The sequence below is a fragment of the Chiloscyllium plagiosum genome, chromosome 10, assembly GCF_004010195.1.
Source record: "Chiloscyllium plagiosum isolate BGI_BamShark_2017 chromosome 10, ASM401019v2, whole genome shotgun sequence".
NCBI classification, from domain to species: domain Eukaryota; kingdom Metazoa; phylum Chordata; class Chondrichthyes; order Orectolobiformes; family Hemiscylliidae; genus Chiloscyllium; species Chiloscyllium plagiosum.
Genome location: NC_057719.1, coordinates 90,227,961 through 90,244,517, shown reverse-complemented (window position 1 = coordinate 90,244,517; position 16,557 = coordinate 90,227,961). Strand labels below are relative to the sequence as shown.

At 45.9% G+C, this 16,557-nt stretch overlaps 1 protein-coding gene across 1 annotated transcript in view; it reads left to right on the top strand.

Moving 5' to 3' along the window:
- LOC122554031 (papilin-like) overlaps positions 1–14,958 on the top strand; it is a 17,245-nt gene extending 2,287 nt beyond the window's left edge. Inside the window, exons 2-7 of the mRNA XM_043698517.1 lie at positions 674–779; positions 2,139–2,262; positions 5,560–5,872; positions 9,885–10,022; positions 10,855–10,982; positions 14,314–14,958. Of these exons, the coding sequence (XP_043554452.1) occupies positions 674–779; positions 2,139–2,262; positions 5,560–5,872; positions 9,885–10,022; positions 10,855–10,982; positions 14,314–14,600 (1,096 nt within the window). The 3' untranslated portion in view covers positions 14,601–14,958. The remainder of the gene's footprint in view (positions 1–673; positions 780–2,138; positions 2,263–5,559; positions 5,873–9,884; positions 10,023–10,854; positions 10,983–14,313) is intronic.
- The last annotated feature ends 1,599 nt before the right edge of the window (positions 14,959–16,557 follow it).

The window sequence follows — 16,557 nt, the reverse complement described above, 5'->3', positions numbered from 1 at the left end:
CGGGGGAGAGTCGGAATAGGGTGGTGTTGGGGGGAGAGTCGGACGAGGGTGGTGTTCGGGGAGAGTCGAACGAGGATGGTGTTTGGGGAGAGTTAGATGAGGGTGGTGTTGGGGAAGTCGGACGAGGGTGGTGTTTGGGGAGAGTTAGATGAGGGTGGTATTGGGGGAGAGTCGGACGAGGGTCTCCTGATAAAGTGTGTTTCAGCATCTCACAGACATGACGTTGACACAAATTTAAAAACTTGTCACTGATACCTCGTTTTCTTTCTCTTCCAAACGTCTGCAATTGGATGTGCCCTTTCTTGCATTGCTTTAATGTGGCTGGTGTTTGGAATAAGTGTGGAGTCATAGGTTGGATTTTCAATCCGGGTTTGGGAATGTGACATCCAATTGGAATCCTCTGTGAGGGATGAATTTGGTGATAAGTGCTGAGCCCCTTTGATCTGTCGGAACTTTGCCCCGAGTGACAAAGGCAGCCGGCAGCCATATTGGAACTGCCAGTTAGATGGGTTCATCGGGTTGTGGAATAAGGTGGGCCACAAATATGTGTGATAGGCTAATTTTCCACAGAGAAAGTAATTTGTGAAACACTGTATGAAGCGATGGAATGTTTTCGTTTTTGAATTGAAGGCATTTTTCCTCTTTTTCCAATCCCCTCCCCTGATCTGCTCAGGTATGGCTGCTGCCCTGATGGAGTGACATCAGCGAGGGCGTATGGCCAGGCTGGTTGCTCGACATTTCCGACCGACAGTTCTAATAACGATGACCAGCAGCTTTTTGTAAGTGTGTCAGGTGTGTCTTCCTGTATTGGGCTTCCTTCAAGTCACATGTGAAAAGTTACAGGATCCGGACTGACCGGGCAGTGAAATGAGAAGCGTGGGAATGTTTGGACAATAACACCTAAGGGGAGATTTATGAAGTTGTTTTCGTCCTGACACATGTTCATTTTGAAGGTTAAATCTCTAGTCCCCTCACACTGACTCTCCACGTCTCTCTTGCAGATGCCCCTCTTGTAGATAGCCACAGCCCATGCCCAAGACTAGGTGATGGGTGTTGCACTCTCAGGGGGCTATCCGGATCTTATTCCCACTGCGTGTGCCATCAGCTAGGGAGGGCAGTGGTCAGAACCCACTTGTCAACGGTAGCACCTTCGGTGTGCTGTGGATGCAACACGCAGCAAGCTGTGCCTGCAGGGGGTCTTGCACACTGCCAGCCTCAGAACTGTGCACGATTGCACCCCTCCCCCCACCCCCACCCTGAGGCTCACTGTGAAATCTCAGCCCATTGAGCAGGAACCGCACCCCATCCCAAACTTTGCAGTTCCCTCCCAAGGTCTCGTCGCCCCCACGTCTGTCCCTCTCTCCCTCCCTCCCGCCCTCTCTCAACATCTCCATGCACAAGTGGACTCATTGAAACTTAGCAACGTAGAAAATAAAGGGGCAGGATTAGGCCCTTCAATCCGGCCCTGCCATTCAATAAGATCACAGCTGATCATCCAACTTTCTCCCCTGTTCCCACTTCCTCCCCAAACCTTTGATTCCTTTAGCCCTGAGAACTAAATCCTGTGTGTCTCTGCACTGTTCGCCTTGCCACCCAACTTTGTGCATTCTGGTGCTATTATATTTAGTTCCCTTCTCTAAATCATTACTATACATTGTGGTTAGCCAGGGTCCAAGCATTTTCATCCCTGTGGTACCCCCTCCCTGTGGTACTTGGAAAGAAAAGGCCCATTTACTCCTACTCTGTTTCCTGTCTGCCGTGTCAGTACACTCTCCCCAGTCCCAGGTGCTTTAACTTTACAGTCAGGAGTGTGGTGCTGGAAAAGCACAACAGGTCAGGCAGCATCCGAGGAGCAGGAGAATCGACGTTTCGCTTCAGAGCCCTTCATCGGGCCCGAAACATCGAATTTCCTGCTCCTCGGATGCTGCCTGACCTGCTGTGCTTTTCCAGCACTGCACTCTCAACTCTGCTGTCCAGCACGAACACACCTCACTTTAGTCTCAAAGTGCCTTGGGATACTTACTGTATGAAACTGACTGTTCAACACAAGTGGGTTTTTACGGAGAGTCAGCACTGTGGGAAGAGAATTCCATGGGAGATATTGTGAATCCAGCAATAGGTTTTTGTACTTCACGCAGGAGTCACAGGTTCGAGACAATCCATCGGGTGAATGTCGGAGCTCCATGTTTGGTTGTTGTCACGATGAATTGACCCCTGCCTTAGGCCCGAGTGGAGAAGGTTGTAGGAGTGGTCCCAGACACCGTGAGTACCATCGCATTCTGGGAGTGTATAACGAGTGGTGGCTTGGGTCACAGGCCATAACGTAGAACCGTAGATAGGAGCAGGAGTAGACCGTTTGGCCTAATCTGCTGTTCAGTATGATCATGGCTGATCATTGCACTCAATACCCTAATCCCATTGATCCCCAAATCCTTAATCCCTTTAACCACAAGAGCTACATCTACCATCTCCTTGAAAATACAGTGTTTTAGCCCCAACCACTTTCTGTGGTAATACATTCCACAGGCTTACCACTCTCGGGTGAAGAAATTTCTCATCTCAAACTTTAAAACCTATCTTTATAACTCTAAGTTTGGATTCCCTCACCATCAGGAACATTCTAGGTTTTTATGAGATCTCCTTTATTCTTCGAAATTCCAATGAATATAATCCTAACCGACTTAAACTCTCCTTATATCCCTGCCATGCCAGGGATCAATGTGGTAAACATTGGCTGCAGTCCCTCTATCGCAAGAGCATGGTTCCTCAAATTGCTGCTGCACACGTTGGCTCACCAAAACCCTGTATAATTAATTGCACAAGACAATCTTGTTCCTGTACTCGAGTCCTCTCATTATGAAGGCCAACGTATAGTTTGCCTTCTTTAACAGCCTGCTACACCTTACACATGTACTTTCAGAAACTGGTGCACGAGGACACCCAGGTCTGACAGAATACTCCCTGTCTCAATAATAATCTGCCTTCCTAATTTTGCTACCAAAGTTGATAACTCCACACTTATCCCCATTTTACTGCCATGCAGTTGCCCTCTCAGTCAGCTTGTCCAAATCCCACTATGACATCTCTGCATCCTCCTGACAGCTTGCCCTTTCAGCCAGTTTTGTATCAGCTGCAAATTTTGCGATATTACATTTTGTTCCCTCATCTAAGTCATGAACATGCATGATAGCTGGGGTCCCTGGTGTAGATCCCTGCTTGTACCCCACTAGTCACTGCCTGCTATTCAGTTTCCATTCTGCTAACCAATGTTTTCTCCATCGCAATACACTACCGCCAATCCCATGTGCTTTAATTTTACATTTTTCTCTCTTATGTGGGACTTGGTCAAAAGCCTTCGGAAAGTCGAAATAATTCACATCCGCTCGCTTCCCTGATCGACTCTACAAGTTATATCCTCAAAGAATTCCAGCAGTTTTTTTCAAGCATGATTTCCCGTTTGCAAATCCTGACTGTGTCTGATTCCATCACTACTTTCCAAGTGTCTGTTATAAAATCCTTGATAATGGATGTCAGGCTATCATGCCCTGTTTCCCCTCTACCTCCCTTTTTAAACAGTGGAGTTACATTCGCTGCCCTCCAACCTGTAGAAAGTGTTCCAGAATCTAATGAATTTTGGAAGATGACCACCATCCACTGTTTCTCGGGTTACTTCCTTAAGTACTCTAGAATATCGATTATCAGGCCCTGGAGATTGATCAGCTTTCAATCTCCCCAATTTCTCCCAACACCATTTCCCTACTAATACAGATTTGCTTCAGTTCCTCTCTCTCACTAAATCCTATCATTCTGGTATGTTATTTGTGTTCTTAATCATGAAGACAGAAGCAAATAATGAATTTAGTTTGTTAGCCTCCTGTTTCTGTTTCTGACTGTAAGAGACCTACCTTACTTCTCACCAATCTTTTCCATTCACATGTCTGTAGAACTTTTATAGTTAATTCCTATGTCCTTGAACCCCCCCTTATAAGCCATGTTTTGGCCACTGTTCTCTTTGCACTTTTGCATCAGACAGGAATAAACAATTTTTGGACCTCACCCCACTCACTCTTTGAATTTTTGCTATTGCCTATATGTCATTGCTTTCAATAACATTTCCCAATCTTTCATAGCCAACACATGCCTTATATCATTGTCATTTCCCTTATTAAAATTCAGGATCCTAGCCTCAGAACCAACTACCTCACTCTCCATACTAATGGAGAACCCTATCATCGAGTCATAGGGTCCTACAGCACGGAGACAGGCCCTTTGGCCCAAACTGGTCTGTGCTGAACAATATGCCCATCCATGCTAACCCCATTTCCCTGCACTTGGCCCATATCTTTCTAATCCTTTCCTATCCATGTATTTGTCCCAATGCCTTTTAAATGTTGTTAATGTACCTACCCCAACCACTTCCACTGGCAGCTCATTCTATATGCGTACATCCTTCTGTGTAAAAATGTGCCCCTGAGGATCCCTTTTATTCTTTCCCCTCTGACCTTAAACTGACGCCCTCTAGTCCTCAATCCCTCAACCCTAGGGTAAAGACTGAATGCATTCACCCTATCCATGCCTCTCATGATCTTATACACTTCTATCAGATTTCCCCCTCAGTCTCCTATGCTCTAAAGAAAAATGTCCTAGTTTGTCCAACCGCTCCCGATAACTCAGACCATGAGTCTAGACAACGTCCTTGTAAATTTCTTCTGCACTCTTTCCAGTTTCATAACATCCTTCCTAAAGCAAGGTAACCAAAACTGAACACAATACTCCGAGTGTGGTCTCACCAACGTCCTGTACAACTGCAACATAACTTCCCAACTTCTCTACTCAATGCCCTGACTGATGAAGGCCAGTGAGCCAAAAGCCTCCTTCACTGCCCTGTCTACCTGGGACTCCACTTTCAGAGAGCTGTGCACCTGAACTCCAAGATCCCTCTGTTCCACTACACTCCTTAAGGCTCCACTATTAAACATGATTTGACTTTCCAAAATGCAAGACCTCACACTTAACCATATTATGATTACTCATCCCCAAGGTGTCTCTTATATTATCATTTCCGTTCTCATTGCTAATCTCACCCCATTTAAGATGGCCTGGCCTGTTCTCTAGTTGGTTCCTCAACGTATTGGTCCAGAATACCATTCCATATACATTCTAGGCATTCCTCCTTTATGGAGTTGTGAATACTTTGATTTGCCCGATCAATATTCACCCACAATTACATAGTTCCTTTACCGCACATGTCTGATTTCCAGTTTTGATGCCATTCCCAACATTATCACGACAATTTAGTGATCTACATACCACCCCACAGTTTCTTTTGCCCATTGGCACTTCTCAATTCTACCCACACAGATTCTGCATTGTCTGAGCTAATATATTTCCTCAAAATTATGTTCATATCCTCTCTGGCCTGTTATGCTGTCAGCCATGATTATATTGAGTTGGTGGAATGGGTTGGAGGGGCCGAATGGCCTGCTGCTGCTCCGATTTCCTGTAGTGTATTTCCCCGGCCTCCTTGAGGATATTTTTAATGTTTGCTGTGATTTGCAGTTTATCCAGCTCCATGCTTGCTGCTGAGCGCCGAGGGGCCCTGCTCTGACTGGGCAGTCCGATGGTTCTTCATCCCAGAGGCAGGCCTCTGTAACCGCTTCTGGTATGGGGGCTGCCATGGCAACCTGAACAACTTTGAGACGGAGGAGGAGTGTGAGCGTCGTTGTAGGCGGTCGGGTGGCATGAACAGGCCTGATGAAAGGACTCCCTGGTGGTCCCCGCACCCAGGACGACAGTCTGAATCCTCCCTGCTTCCTACAAGGGCTCCAAATAGAGGCTCAGTCCAACTGCAGCCAGAGCGTCCCATTTACAGGTACTGCCTTTGTTACCACCACCACATCGAGTCATAGAGACATACAGCATGGAAACAGACCCTTCGGTCCAACTCTGCTGACCAGATATCCCAACCCAATCTAGTCCCACTTGCCAGCACCCGGCCCATATCCCTCCAAACCCTTCCTATTCATATACCCATCCAGATGCCTTCTAAATGTTGCAATTGTACCAGCCTCCACCACTTCCTCCTCCACAAGGTGAGAATTGCTGCAGTGCTTTCTTCCTGTGATTTTAAACAGCCACATGAATGGTGACTGACGGGTCAGTAACCAGCGGACTGACAATCAAAATAATTACCAAAAGAAGCAGGAGCCAGCCACAGCTCCCTCAGATTTGGTCAGAGATGGGAGGCGTGTGACTACCGAGGGAGGCAGGTTTGGGGATCCAGAAGGTACTACTGGAACAGAGTCGAGAGGGTGGTGCTGGAAAAGCACAGCATCCGAGGAGAGGGAGAATCGACGTTTCGGGCATTCCTGATGAAGGACTCATGCCTGAAATTTTGATTTTCCTTCTCGTCGGATGCTGCCTGACCGGCTGTGCTTTTCCAGCACCGCACTCTTGACTCTGATCTCCAGTATCTGCGGTCCTCACTTTCTCCCGGTACTAATGGAACAGCCTCAGCTCTTATGTTCATTGAAGTTCTGGCAACCTGTGTACACAGGACCAAGGACTGTAGGAACGATGAGCAAATTGACCACAGCATACACTGCAGGAAGCCTTTCAAGTGAGAGGCGGGAAGAAGGAATGATGTTGTACTGAGTATGGTATAGTAAGGGGAATGGTCCTGTTCTCTGGAGGCAACAGTGAGAGCCTCAAAAAGCTGTTTCATTCCTGGTTCCAGGGTTGAGAGTATCTCCTCAGGGCTGGAGAGGGACTTGGTGTGGAACGTAAAGGTCTAGTTTTCATGTGGGGACCATTAAAGGGCGAGCAAGGAAGGAGCTTTTTCTGAGGAATTACAAGCAGCTATGGGCTAAATCCGAAGATAAAGAACCACAAAGGAAATAATCTCGGGATTATTATTTGAGTCAAAAGCTATTTTTGTGTAGGTTAAATGAAATGAAATTGTTAAATGTCCATGATCAGTGTGGGAAGGCTGAGTTTTGACATCACAGGGGGGAAAGGAACAGTCTTCACGTGAATTGCTGTCCTACAGAGAGTCCAAACAGAGGGCTCTGTCCATAGAGGGCTGGAAACATAATAGGGTGATGGGGGAAAGGGAGGGAGTGACACTGAGCACAGATTTAGAAACCCAACTGAGAAAGACAAAGGCACTGGTGCAGGACTGTCACCCCTCACTGGGCACGTGCACGGAAATCAAGCCCCTACTATTCCCTGAGTTATCGCCAAAGTTAAAGATTTTGGAAGGTACACAATATTCCCTAATTTCTACCTCTGAGGTTGACAGAAAACATGGACCGAATTCCAAGCTAAACAAGAATGACTATTACAAATAAATCGATTCTCACTCCAGGTAAACAATTATGAAGTATTGACATGTAATTCTACTTGTTAAAACTAGAATCCACTTGTAAAGTCTTCCCTCCGGTCAGATAGACCGAGATACTGCACACAGATAGACCGAAAATGCATAGATCTCATGGTGGAGGGGGAGACTGGGAAGGCAGGTCACTGACCCTTGTTCACAGGGTTTGCTGAGATGATCCTTTTGCTGTTCTCAGTCTTCCTTCTGCACGTTTGCAGAACACGCAAGGTGACTGGTTCACACTTACAAAAGTCTTTGATTTATGAATTGAAAGAAACTCACAGCTTACAGCAATTGATGAGGGGAAGTAAACTGGTTGTCTTCAAGCTTGAGATGCTTCTTACTGAAACGTCTGTTGACTTCTGCCCCAAACGTTCACATCCCCAATCTGTTCAGTTACTTAGGAGTCACTCTTAAAGTTGTTGACAGGCAAGGGGGCCTTTGTCATTGTCACCATTTCACAGCCCAATCAGCTACTTGTTGCGAGCCAAATCTTCGCTCAGACCTGGCAATGTGTATCAAAACAGATTATTTAATGCTTTGTTAGTAAAGGTCTCTCCAGGAAAAAGTGATCATAACATTGATAGACTTTCACCTTGGAGATTTTAAAAAAATCTAGGTCTGACTCTACTATTTTAAATTTAAATAAAGACATTTATAAAGAAGTTAAGGCAGAGCTGGTTATAATAGACTGAGAAATAGATTAATGTTGCAGACACTCATAGCTGAAGAAGGAGGTGTTAAGGATGATATCAGATTGAAAGAAAAAGATACAAAGACTTTTGGTAGACCAGAATATTGAAAACGTTTTAGAAACTGGCAAAGAATGGCTTAAAATGGTGGAAGAAAATTAGAATACGAGTAAACTAATAAGAAATATAAAAAACAGACAGTAAAAGCTTCTATAAGTATATAAACAGTAAGGATTAGCAAAGGTCTTGAACAAATATTTGTAATGTATCTGTCTTCACAGTAGAAGGCACAACATTGCAACAAAGAACAGGAGGCAATGAAGAAACCAAATGTAATACTACACTCTCATTTAAGAAAAAACTAATGGGACTTGGGGTTCACATGTTCTCCTTACATACCCGGGCTCAAAGATCTCCATCCTGGGATCTTCAAAGAAATCAGAATTACTATGAGGCAGGAGGCCATTTGGCCCATCACGGTTCCTGGTGGGGCCCATGATGGTGCCAATCTGCCCTTCCCCCATAACCCTGCACATAATTTCTATCCAAATAATCATCCAACGCCCCTTTTTAATGCCTCAATTGAACCTGCCTCCACCAAATATTTCAGGCAGTGCACTCCACACCCTAACTCCGTATTTCTCACATTGCCCCTGCTTCTTTTGTACACCACTTTAAATCTGTGCCATCTTGTTCTTGTTCCTTTTCTACATTGGAAACTTTCTCCCTATCTACTCTGTCCAGCCCGCTTATGGTTTTGAAAACCTCTATGAGATCTCCCCTCAGCCGCCTTCTCTCCAGGGAGAACAGGCACAACTTCTTCAATCTATCATCACTGAAGTTTCTCATCCCTGGAACCATTCTTGTAACTCACATCTGCACTCTTTCTAATGTTTCCTATAACAAGGCACCCACATCTGTATACAGTACCCCTAGCTGAGATCTAACAAGTGGCTTGTACAAATTCAGCATCACCTTCTTGCTGTTGTTAATGTCTCTGTTAATAAAGATGATGTGGAGATGCTAGATGCGGACTGGAGTGGGGAAAGTCAGAAGTCATGTGACACCAGGTTATAGTCCAACAGGTTTATTTGAAATCATGAGCTTTCGGAGCGACGCTGCTTGGTCAGGCGAAGACTGATGACATTGCCTATGGATAAAGCTGAGAAACACTGCTGAGAAAAACTGCTGTCTCCATCTGCCCTGCTATCAAATCTGTACACAGGTCCCTCTCTATCTGCACCCCCTTTTGAATTGTACCCCCTATTTTATCCTGTCTTTTTAATGTACTTCCACCCAAAGCTGCACCTATCTGCCCGCTCCATGTTGTCCATGTCCTTTTATAGTTCACTTGGGAATTCAAACAACTGCAGAGCTAGTGGATATGTTGGTTGTAATCTTCCAATGTAGCCGAGAGTTTGGAAAAGTCACAGCACTGGCAAATCACAGGTGTAGCCTCATGGCAGACACTGAGCTCACTCCATGTTTACTGAACACCATTTGGACTTTGTGGGACTATTTAACTTCTCGAGGGCAATGACGAATGGAGAATAAATGCTGGCCCAGTTAGCAACTCCCATATCCCATAAATGAATAAAAGCATGGGGAATATCACATGGACTGTATAAAATATCACAACAGCCAGCAGTACAGGAGATTGTGATATTGCATTGAATCCAGAGCAGCGGGTCAATGCCAAATGATTGGTGTAACTTTCAGAACCACCAGCCATTAATCCTCCAATCAAGACATATTTGACAGGATTTGATTGTGTTATAAATTTCCGACTGAACAAACGTTCTTTTGTTTCCCAGGTTAAGTATCGAAAGGTCGGATCCTTCTTCAGTGAGTGCCCGGCCAGGACAAACTGTGAGGTTGCTGTGTAGGGTTGATGCATTTCCAACTCCTCGTATCGAGTGGTACAAAGATGGGAGACTGCCCTTTTCACTAAGGTCAGTTCAGTTATTCCGAAGATAGCTGTGAACAGATCCTTCTCGCATCCTAGAGCTCAGCATGCCAAATGATCAAGTGTTGTCCTCAGCCTTATCCCGTGTGGCCATTGTCTCTGACAGGTGACAAAACAGGAGAAGGAGTGGGCCATTTGCCCCCCGCCCCCGGGTCTTCTCTGCCGGTCAATGGCTGATCTGTTTGTGTTTCCGATTTCACATTCCCATGTATCCTCAGTTCCCTGCCTAACACGAACCTATCCGCCTCGGTCGCAAAAACATCCAAGGACCCCACCTCCACCACCTTCTGAAGTCACACAATACTCAGGTGAAAAAGAAATTCATTTCTGGCCTGAACTTTTAATCCCTAGTTTTAAAACAGTGCTTTCGAGTTCTGAACATCTTTTCCATGTCCACCTTGTTATATAACCATTCAAGATCTTAAATGCTTCAATTCAATCATCCTCACTTTTCTAACTCCAGTTGAAAAGAATCCAGCCTGGCTCTGCTATCCTCACCGTGCGTCGAGCTCAGCACTGTCTTTCTTGATTGGGGAGTATTTTGCAACAAAGCACTGTGGAGAATAAACTATTGGAATGTGGGAAGCATACAGCAAGATCCCAGAAATATGGTGATATTTTAGGGATATTGGTTGAGAGGTAAATGTTGGTTCCAGGACAGTTGGGGCCTGCACTGCAGCCTGTGATAATGACATCTCTTGTGAACAGTGGCGTACAGTGCCGATCTGGCTGTCCCTCAGCACCGTGCTGTTAACCAGGGGGACATTGCTGCTGAACCGCTGGGTCCGGCTTGCTAACTTGTTGTTCCTTGCGTACAGACACAGACAGCAGCCCGATGGATCATTGCAAATCAGCTGGGTCCGGGAACAAGATGCCGGATTGTACACGTGTCGAGCATCAAACGCTCACGGTCAGGCGTCCCGTCCGGTTCAGCTGAACATTCAAGGTACTGTCTGTCCATGGGTATTGTGTCTCCACGTCTGCCCATGTATGTATGTGTGCATGACATGACATGTCTGTGTGTCTGACCACATATATGTGTATGTGCGCGTGCGCATGACATGTCTATCAGGAAATTTGACCTCAAACGTTGAACCTTAAAGAACTGAGGCCCTGGGTGTTGTGATATTAATGTACAGGTGATCAGGCCCCACATTCTTCCAGTTACACCAGTTGTGTAAAGGTGTTGGTGTATCACTACAATCGCCAATTGACTCTCTTGTACACTACTATTCAGAGAAACTAACAGTAGGCTGTTTGTTCCCTTGAGACTACTCTACCATACATCTGGTCAGCCATGGTCATCGTGAATGTCTTTCTTGAATGTATCCAGTGACTTGGCCACCACAGGCTTCTGTGGCCAAGAATTCCACAGATTCATTACCCTTCTGAGTGAATATTTCTCATCTCAGTCCTCAATGGCCTAGCCCAAAGTCTGACTCTGTGTCTGCTGGTTCGAGACTTCTCAACCAGAGAAAGCAGCATCGTTTCTGAATCGCATCTGTTCAGTCCTGTTAGAGGTTTGTGTGTTCTAATCAGATCACTTCCCCCTCTCGTCCTTCGAAATTTTAGTAAATACAAACCCAGTCAAACCAATCTGTTCTCAGCACAGTCCTGCCATCCTAGTATTAGTGGACTGAACCTCCACTGCATTGCCTCTGTCACCTTTCTCGGGTACAGAGACCCAAACAGTATGCAGTAATCCAGATGTGGTCTCCCCAAGGCCCTGTATAACTGCAATAAGGTAGCCCTGAATCCAAACTCTCATACTGTTACAGAGAAGGCCAGTGTAATTCTAATTGCCTGTCTACTTCATTGCCTGCTGTACAAAGACAGGCAGTTCCTTTGTACATACACGCTTCCCTATATGCCACTATTTAAATCCTTTCACACCAAGGACACTGATCTACAGCACAGAAGAACAGCCTTCAGCCCATCACGTCTACACTATTCCCACCTCACTATTCTCATCCCATTTACTACCATTTAGCCCATGGCCTTGTATGCCTTGGTATCGCAAGTGCACATCTAAATATTTCATAAATGTTATAAGGGTCCACCACCCTGGCAGGTAGTGAGTTCCACCCTCTGGGTGAAAAGGTTTGTCCTCACATTCCCTGTATACCTTCTGTCCCTTGTGTCCCCTGGTCTTTCCTGTCTACCCTACCTCCGCCCCTTATAATTTTATACATCTCAATCATGTCCCCTCTCAACCTCCTCAGCTCTAAGAAAAACAACCCCAGTCTGTCCAATCTCTCTTCATAACGGACACTCTCTAACCCAGGCGACATCCAGGTAAATCTCCTCTGCATTATCACATCCCTCCTGTAATATGGATTCCAAAATTGCACGCACTCCAGCATTCCCAGCTCCAGCTGTGACATTCCTGTCTTTTCCAAACACGCTGATAGCTTCAGTCCTTTCCCGCTCCCTCTGATATTTGATGTAAATTGTTCAAGTGACTGTACAGACTATTCCGAGGTAGCTTCCGTCATGCTAATCAGAATGCTAATTCGTGAATAAAAGAAAACTTTGCCAAAACAGCACTGATATTGATTTGCACTTTTGTAAATTGTAGCTGCTCTCATTCACTCCATTGTGAATCAGAGCAGCTTTGACTCTTACCACCACATCATTTCCTTAATAAAAAACCCTTGTGTTTTGTACAAACTTGTGCTCATCACGAAAGCTGACTATGTAGTGTAAGCGAGACTTGGCAATTGTGAAAAAGTGAGATTGTATTAATCTTCCCAAAGCAAGGCCAGCTCACAACAATATTCTCTGATTGGGCTCCCCATCCACTCTTCCAGATTACTGCAGCCTGTCATCGTCCTTCACCTAAGGTGATCTGGCTCATCTCGATCAAATAAAATGCAGACATGAAGCACTGGAGAAACTCAGTAGCTCTGGCATTATCTGTTGAGAGAGAGAAAACACAGAAGATAATGTTTCAAGTCCAATATCACACTTCTTATGCACCTGTTCACTCTGTTCCTTTCCATACAGATGTGGCCCAGACCTGCTGAGTTTCTCAAGTATTCTCCGGCTTTTATTTCAGATTCCTCACTCTTGTTTCACTCTTAATCTGCAAATAAAACACCGATTCCTGCTTATTTGCATGTGCCTCCTGTGTGTGTGTGTATGTGTGTGTGTATGTGTGTCTGTCTGCGTTTGTGTGTGTGTGTGTATGGTGCTGGCATTTGTTACCCTGCTCTGATGTTGGTATTCCCTTGTGGAGGTGGTGGCTGGAATTGGGTTTCATTTTCCAAATGAGTTTCTAATCCCTGACCACCTCAAACATCATCATTCAGCCCAGGTGGACTAGCCATCGGTTATTCCACCCAGTGATACCTGTTCTTTCCCTCTTGCATTCGTGGAGTTCAGACAGAACGGTGAAATGGGCAGACAGAGCCCAACAGTGATATCTGTTAGAAGGAACAATATGGGAATGGAGTAATCTTAAGGTGTCTGCTCATTGTCCCCTTTTTAAGTGTCCCTCTCAAGTCTTTCAAGTTAGAGTTAATGAAATAGAGTTACTGAACTTTGGAACAGAACCTGCTGTAGGAAGAATATAATTTAATTGGAGAGGGTTCAGAAAAAATTTACAAGGATGTAACTGGGACTGGAGGATTGGAGTTATATTGAGAGACTGGGACTTTATCAGAGAAAGTGGTAGATGCAGGTTACAACATAAATAGGAAGGGTTTAGAGGCCGCACAGGCAAATGGGACTAGTTTAGTTTGGAAACGTTGGTAGGCACAGACAAGTCAGATTGAGGGTCTGTTTTCTGACTGTAAGACCAGAATGTCATGGTCAGGCTTCACAAATCACTGTTTAGGCCTCAGCTGGAACATTCTGGATGTGACACTTTGGAAAAGATGTCGGGGCTTTTTGAAAAGGTAGCGATGAGGTTGCTACAGTAATACTAGGGTGGGTACTTCAGTTAGAAAGAGGAAGTGGTGACACTCGGACTGCTGCCTTTGAAAGGGAGAACGTGTCCTGGGTAATTGGCACCCCTTCCTTTGGGATAGGAGTTTTTGGACTGAATGGCCCCCTCCTATGCTGTGGAATTCTAGAACCTCACTGTCTGAGCCCCTCTCCTTTAACTGTAAACTATTTAGATCAATGTTTTGTACCCTTCTTGTTTTGTTTGGAAACTCTGGTAGATGATGTTTGAGGATTTGGTCGATGCTTTTAGACAATCTCAGCCAGGTGTCTATGGGAATGACGGGCTTTCTGTCTTTGATTTGTCTCTTGTGCTGTTTCCCCATGTCCAGCTGCTGCTCACGTCTGGCCTAGCATGTCTGTGATCGAAGCCCAGGTTGGTTTCTCAGCCCAGTTACCATGCCTGGCTGAAGGATGGCCAAGATCCCAGATGTTCTGGGAGAGAGATGGTACCCGCATTGGACCGGAGGCACAGCCCCGGCTCACTCAGCTGGATGACCAGTCTTTACGCTTTACCTCAGTAACACCCAGCGACGCAGGGGAATACGTCTGTGTCGCCCACAATACCGCGGGACAGCTGCAAAGGATGGTGGTGGAACTTAAGGTCAAAGGTTTTTAACGACAGTCAACTTTGCATTTCCAAGGCTGGTCAAAGTGCGGAGAGATAGTTGTAAGCTCGCGTTGTCACTGTGTGAGAATGCTGTATCCAGAGCAAGGCCAGGCCAGGCCAGGCCTTTCTCCCTCAGACTCCCACCACTTGCATTGGCATGGTCTCCGAGGGCCCCACTCCAAAGACTGAGGCTAACTTTCCCATAAGTACACATAGAGAGAGAGAGAGAGTGTCCTTGTAGACGTTTCTGTAGCGACTTTCATAGAATCTACACTGTGGAAACCCTCGGAAAGGCATCCCACCCAGACACATTCCCCTACCCTATTGCTCTACATTTCCCTTGCCTAACACACCTAGCCTACACATCCCTGAACACGATGGACAATTTAGCGTGGCCAATTCACCCTAACCTCTGCATTTTTAGATTGTGGGAGGAAACCGGGATCACCCAGAAGAAACCCACATAGACATAGGGAAAATGTACAAACTCCAGTCACTGAGCCACCGCGCCTCACTTACTGAGAGTCTCCTAACTTACTGAAAGAAAGAGACTCTCAGTAAGTGAGGCCACAACACACAGTGAATGAAGTCCTTCAGAGGGGTCATACTGAAGGAAGCCCGAGGGATAATCTTTGCAAAACAAGGTCCCACCAAAAAGCAATCATGACAACAACCAGAAAATCTTTCGTTCCTGTCGACTAAAATTGCTCTGTTCCCTGAAAGAGTGCAATGGGACCTTTGACTTGGACCTGTGGAGGGTTGGGAGCCTCAATTCCATGGTGAGGATCAGGACACCTGTCTACCAAAGTCTGTCTTTCATGGAGGATAACAGTGAGGTTATGGCTACTCAGGGTCAATGTCTTCACTAACTGGTGTTCAAAGCTGATCTCTCAAACTGCTAGACAAATACAGTGACACCACAGAAAGCCAGGGGACCAGTGGCATGGAACTAATTAATTCCTTCCCTGGCTCCAGTAGAACCCCAGAACTTGTAACTGGGCTGCAGAGGGGAGGTGCTGAAAATGTGTTGCTGGAAAAGTGCAGCAGGTCAGGCAGCATCCAAGGAGCAGGAGAATCGACGTTTCAGGCATGAGCCCTTCTTCAGGAATGAGGAAACACTTTCCTCATTCCTGACCTGTACCCTGCTGCGCTTTTCCAGCTCTGATCTCCAGCATCTGCAGCCCTCACTTTCTCCTGCAGAGGGTAGGTTCCAATTTGATTTTGTAGAATTAGCATGTTTGTTTTGTGTCATCATGAGGGGAGTGGAGCACAGCAAGGAGTATTCCCGCAGCTCCAGATTTAAAATTCACACCGGGACTTGTTGGGGGTGGCCGGTGTGTTTGTAGTGTGGCCAAGCCAGTTAATTGTCAGCCTGATAACCATACTGACAACGTACCTGATAACAAGAGGTAGTGGGCAGGAGTTTTCTGGTCAGCTGCCTGCAGAAGGCAATAGCGAATTGTTGCAGTAATTTGCCCATCACCAGTGGCAGTCCATCACCCAACACTCAAAAACGAGGGGGGTGGAGCAAGTCTCACACACGCAGACCAAATATGATAGGCCCTTGTACTTCATGACATTTTATCACAGATTAGCCTGACTTTATTGGGTTAAGGTCTCCATGTGGCTGGGGACACGGTGTGGTGATAGTTCAGTTTTGGCTTGTTACCAATTGTGTTTATATCTGTCCCCTCTAGCCTGGAACCCACCTCCAGGTGGCTGGTAGTGGGGGAGGATAGTGTGGCGGCAAATATAGGGCACACTTGACCTGCATGTACTTTACCCACATCCCACCCCATGCAGGTGCCCAGGGGCAATCGTACCTCGCAATACAGCTTCTATTTATTACTTCCCTTCAGGCCGTAGCAGTGACTTGGGAAATAGTGTGAGGGAGCATTCCCTTTGCCTTCTTGCAATGAGCTTTAGTCGAAGGAACCAGAGCCTTTCTTCAACTCATAACCCTCCC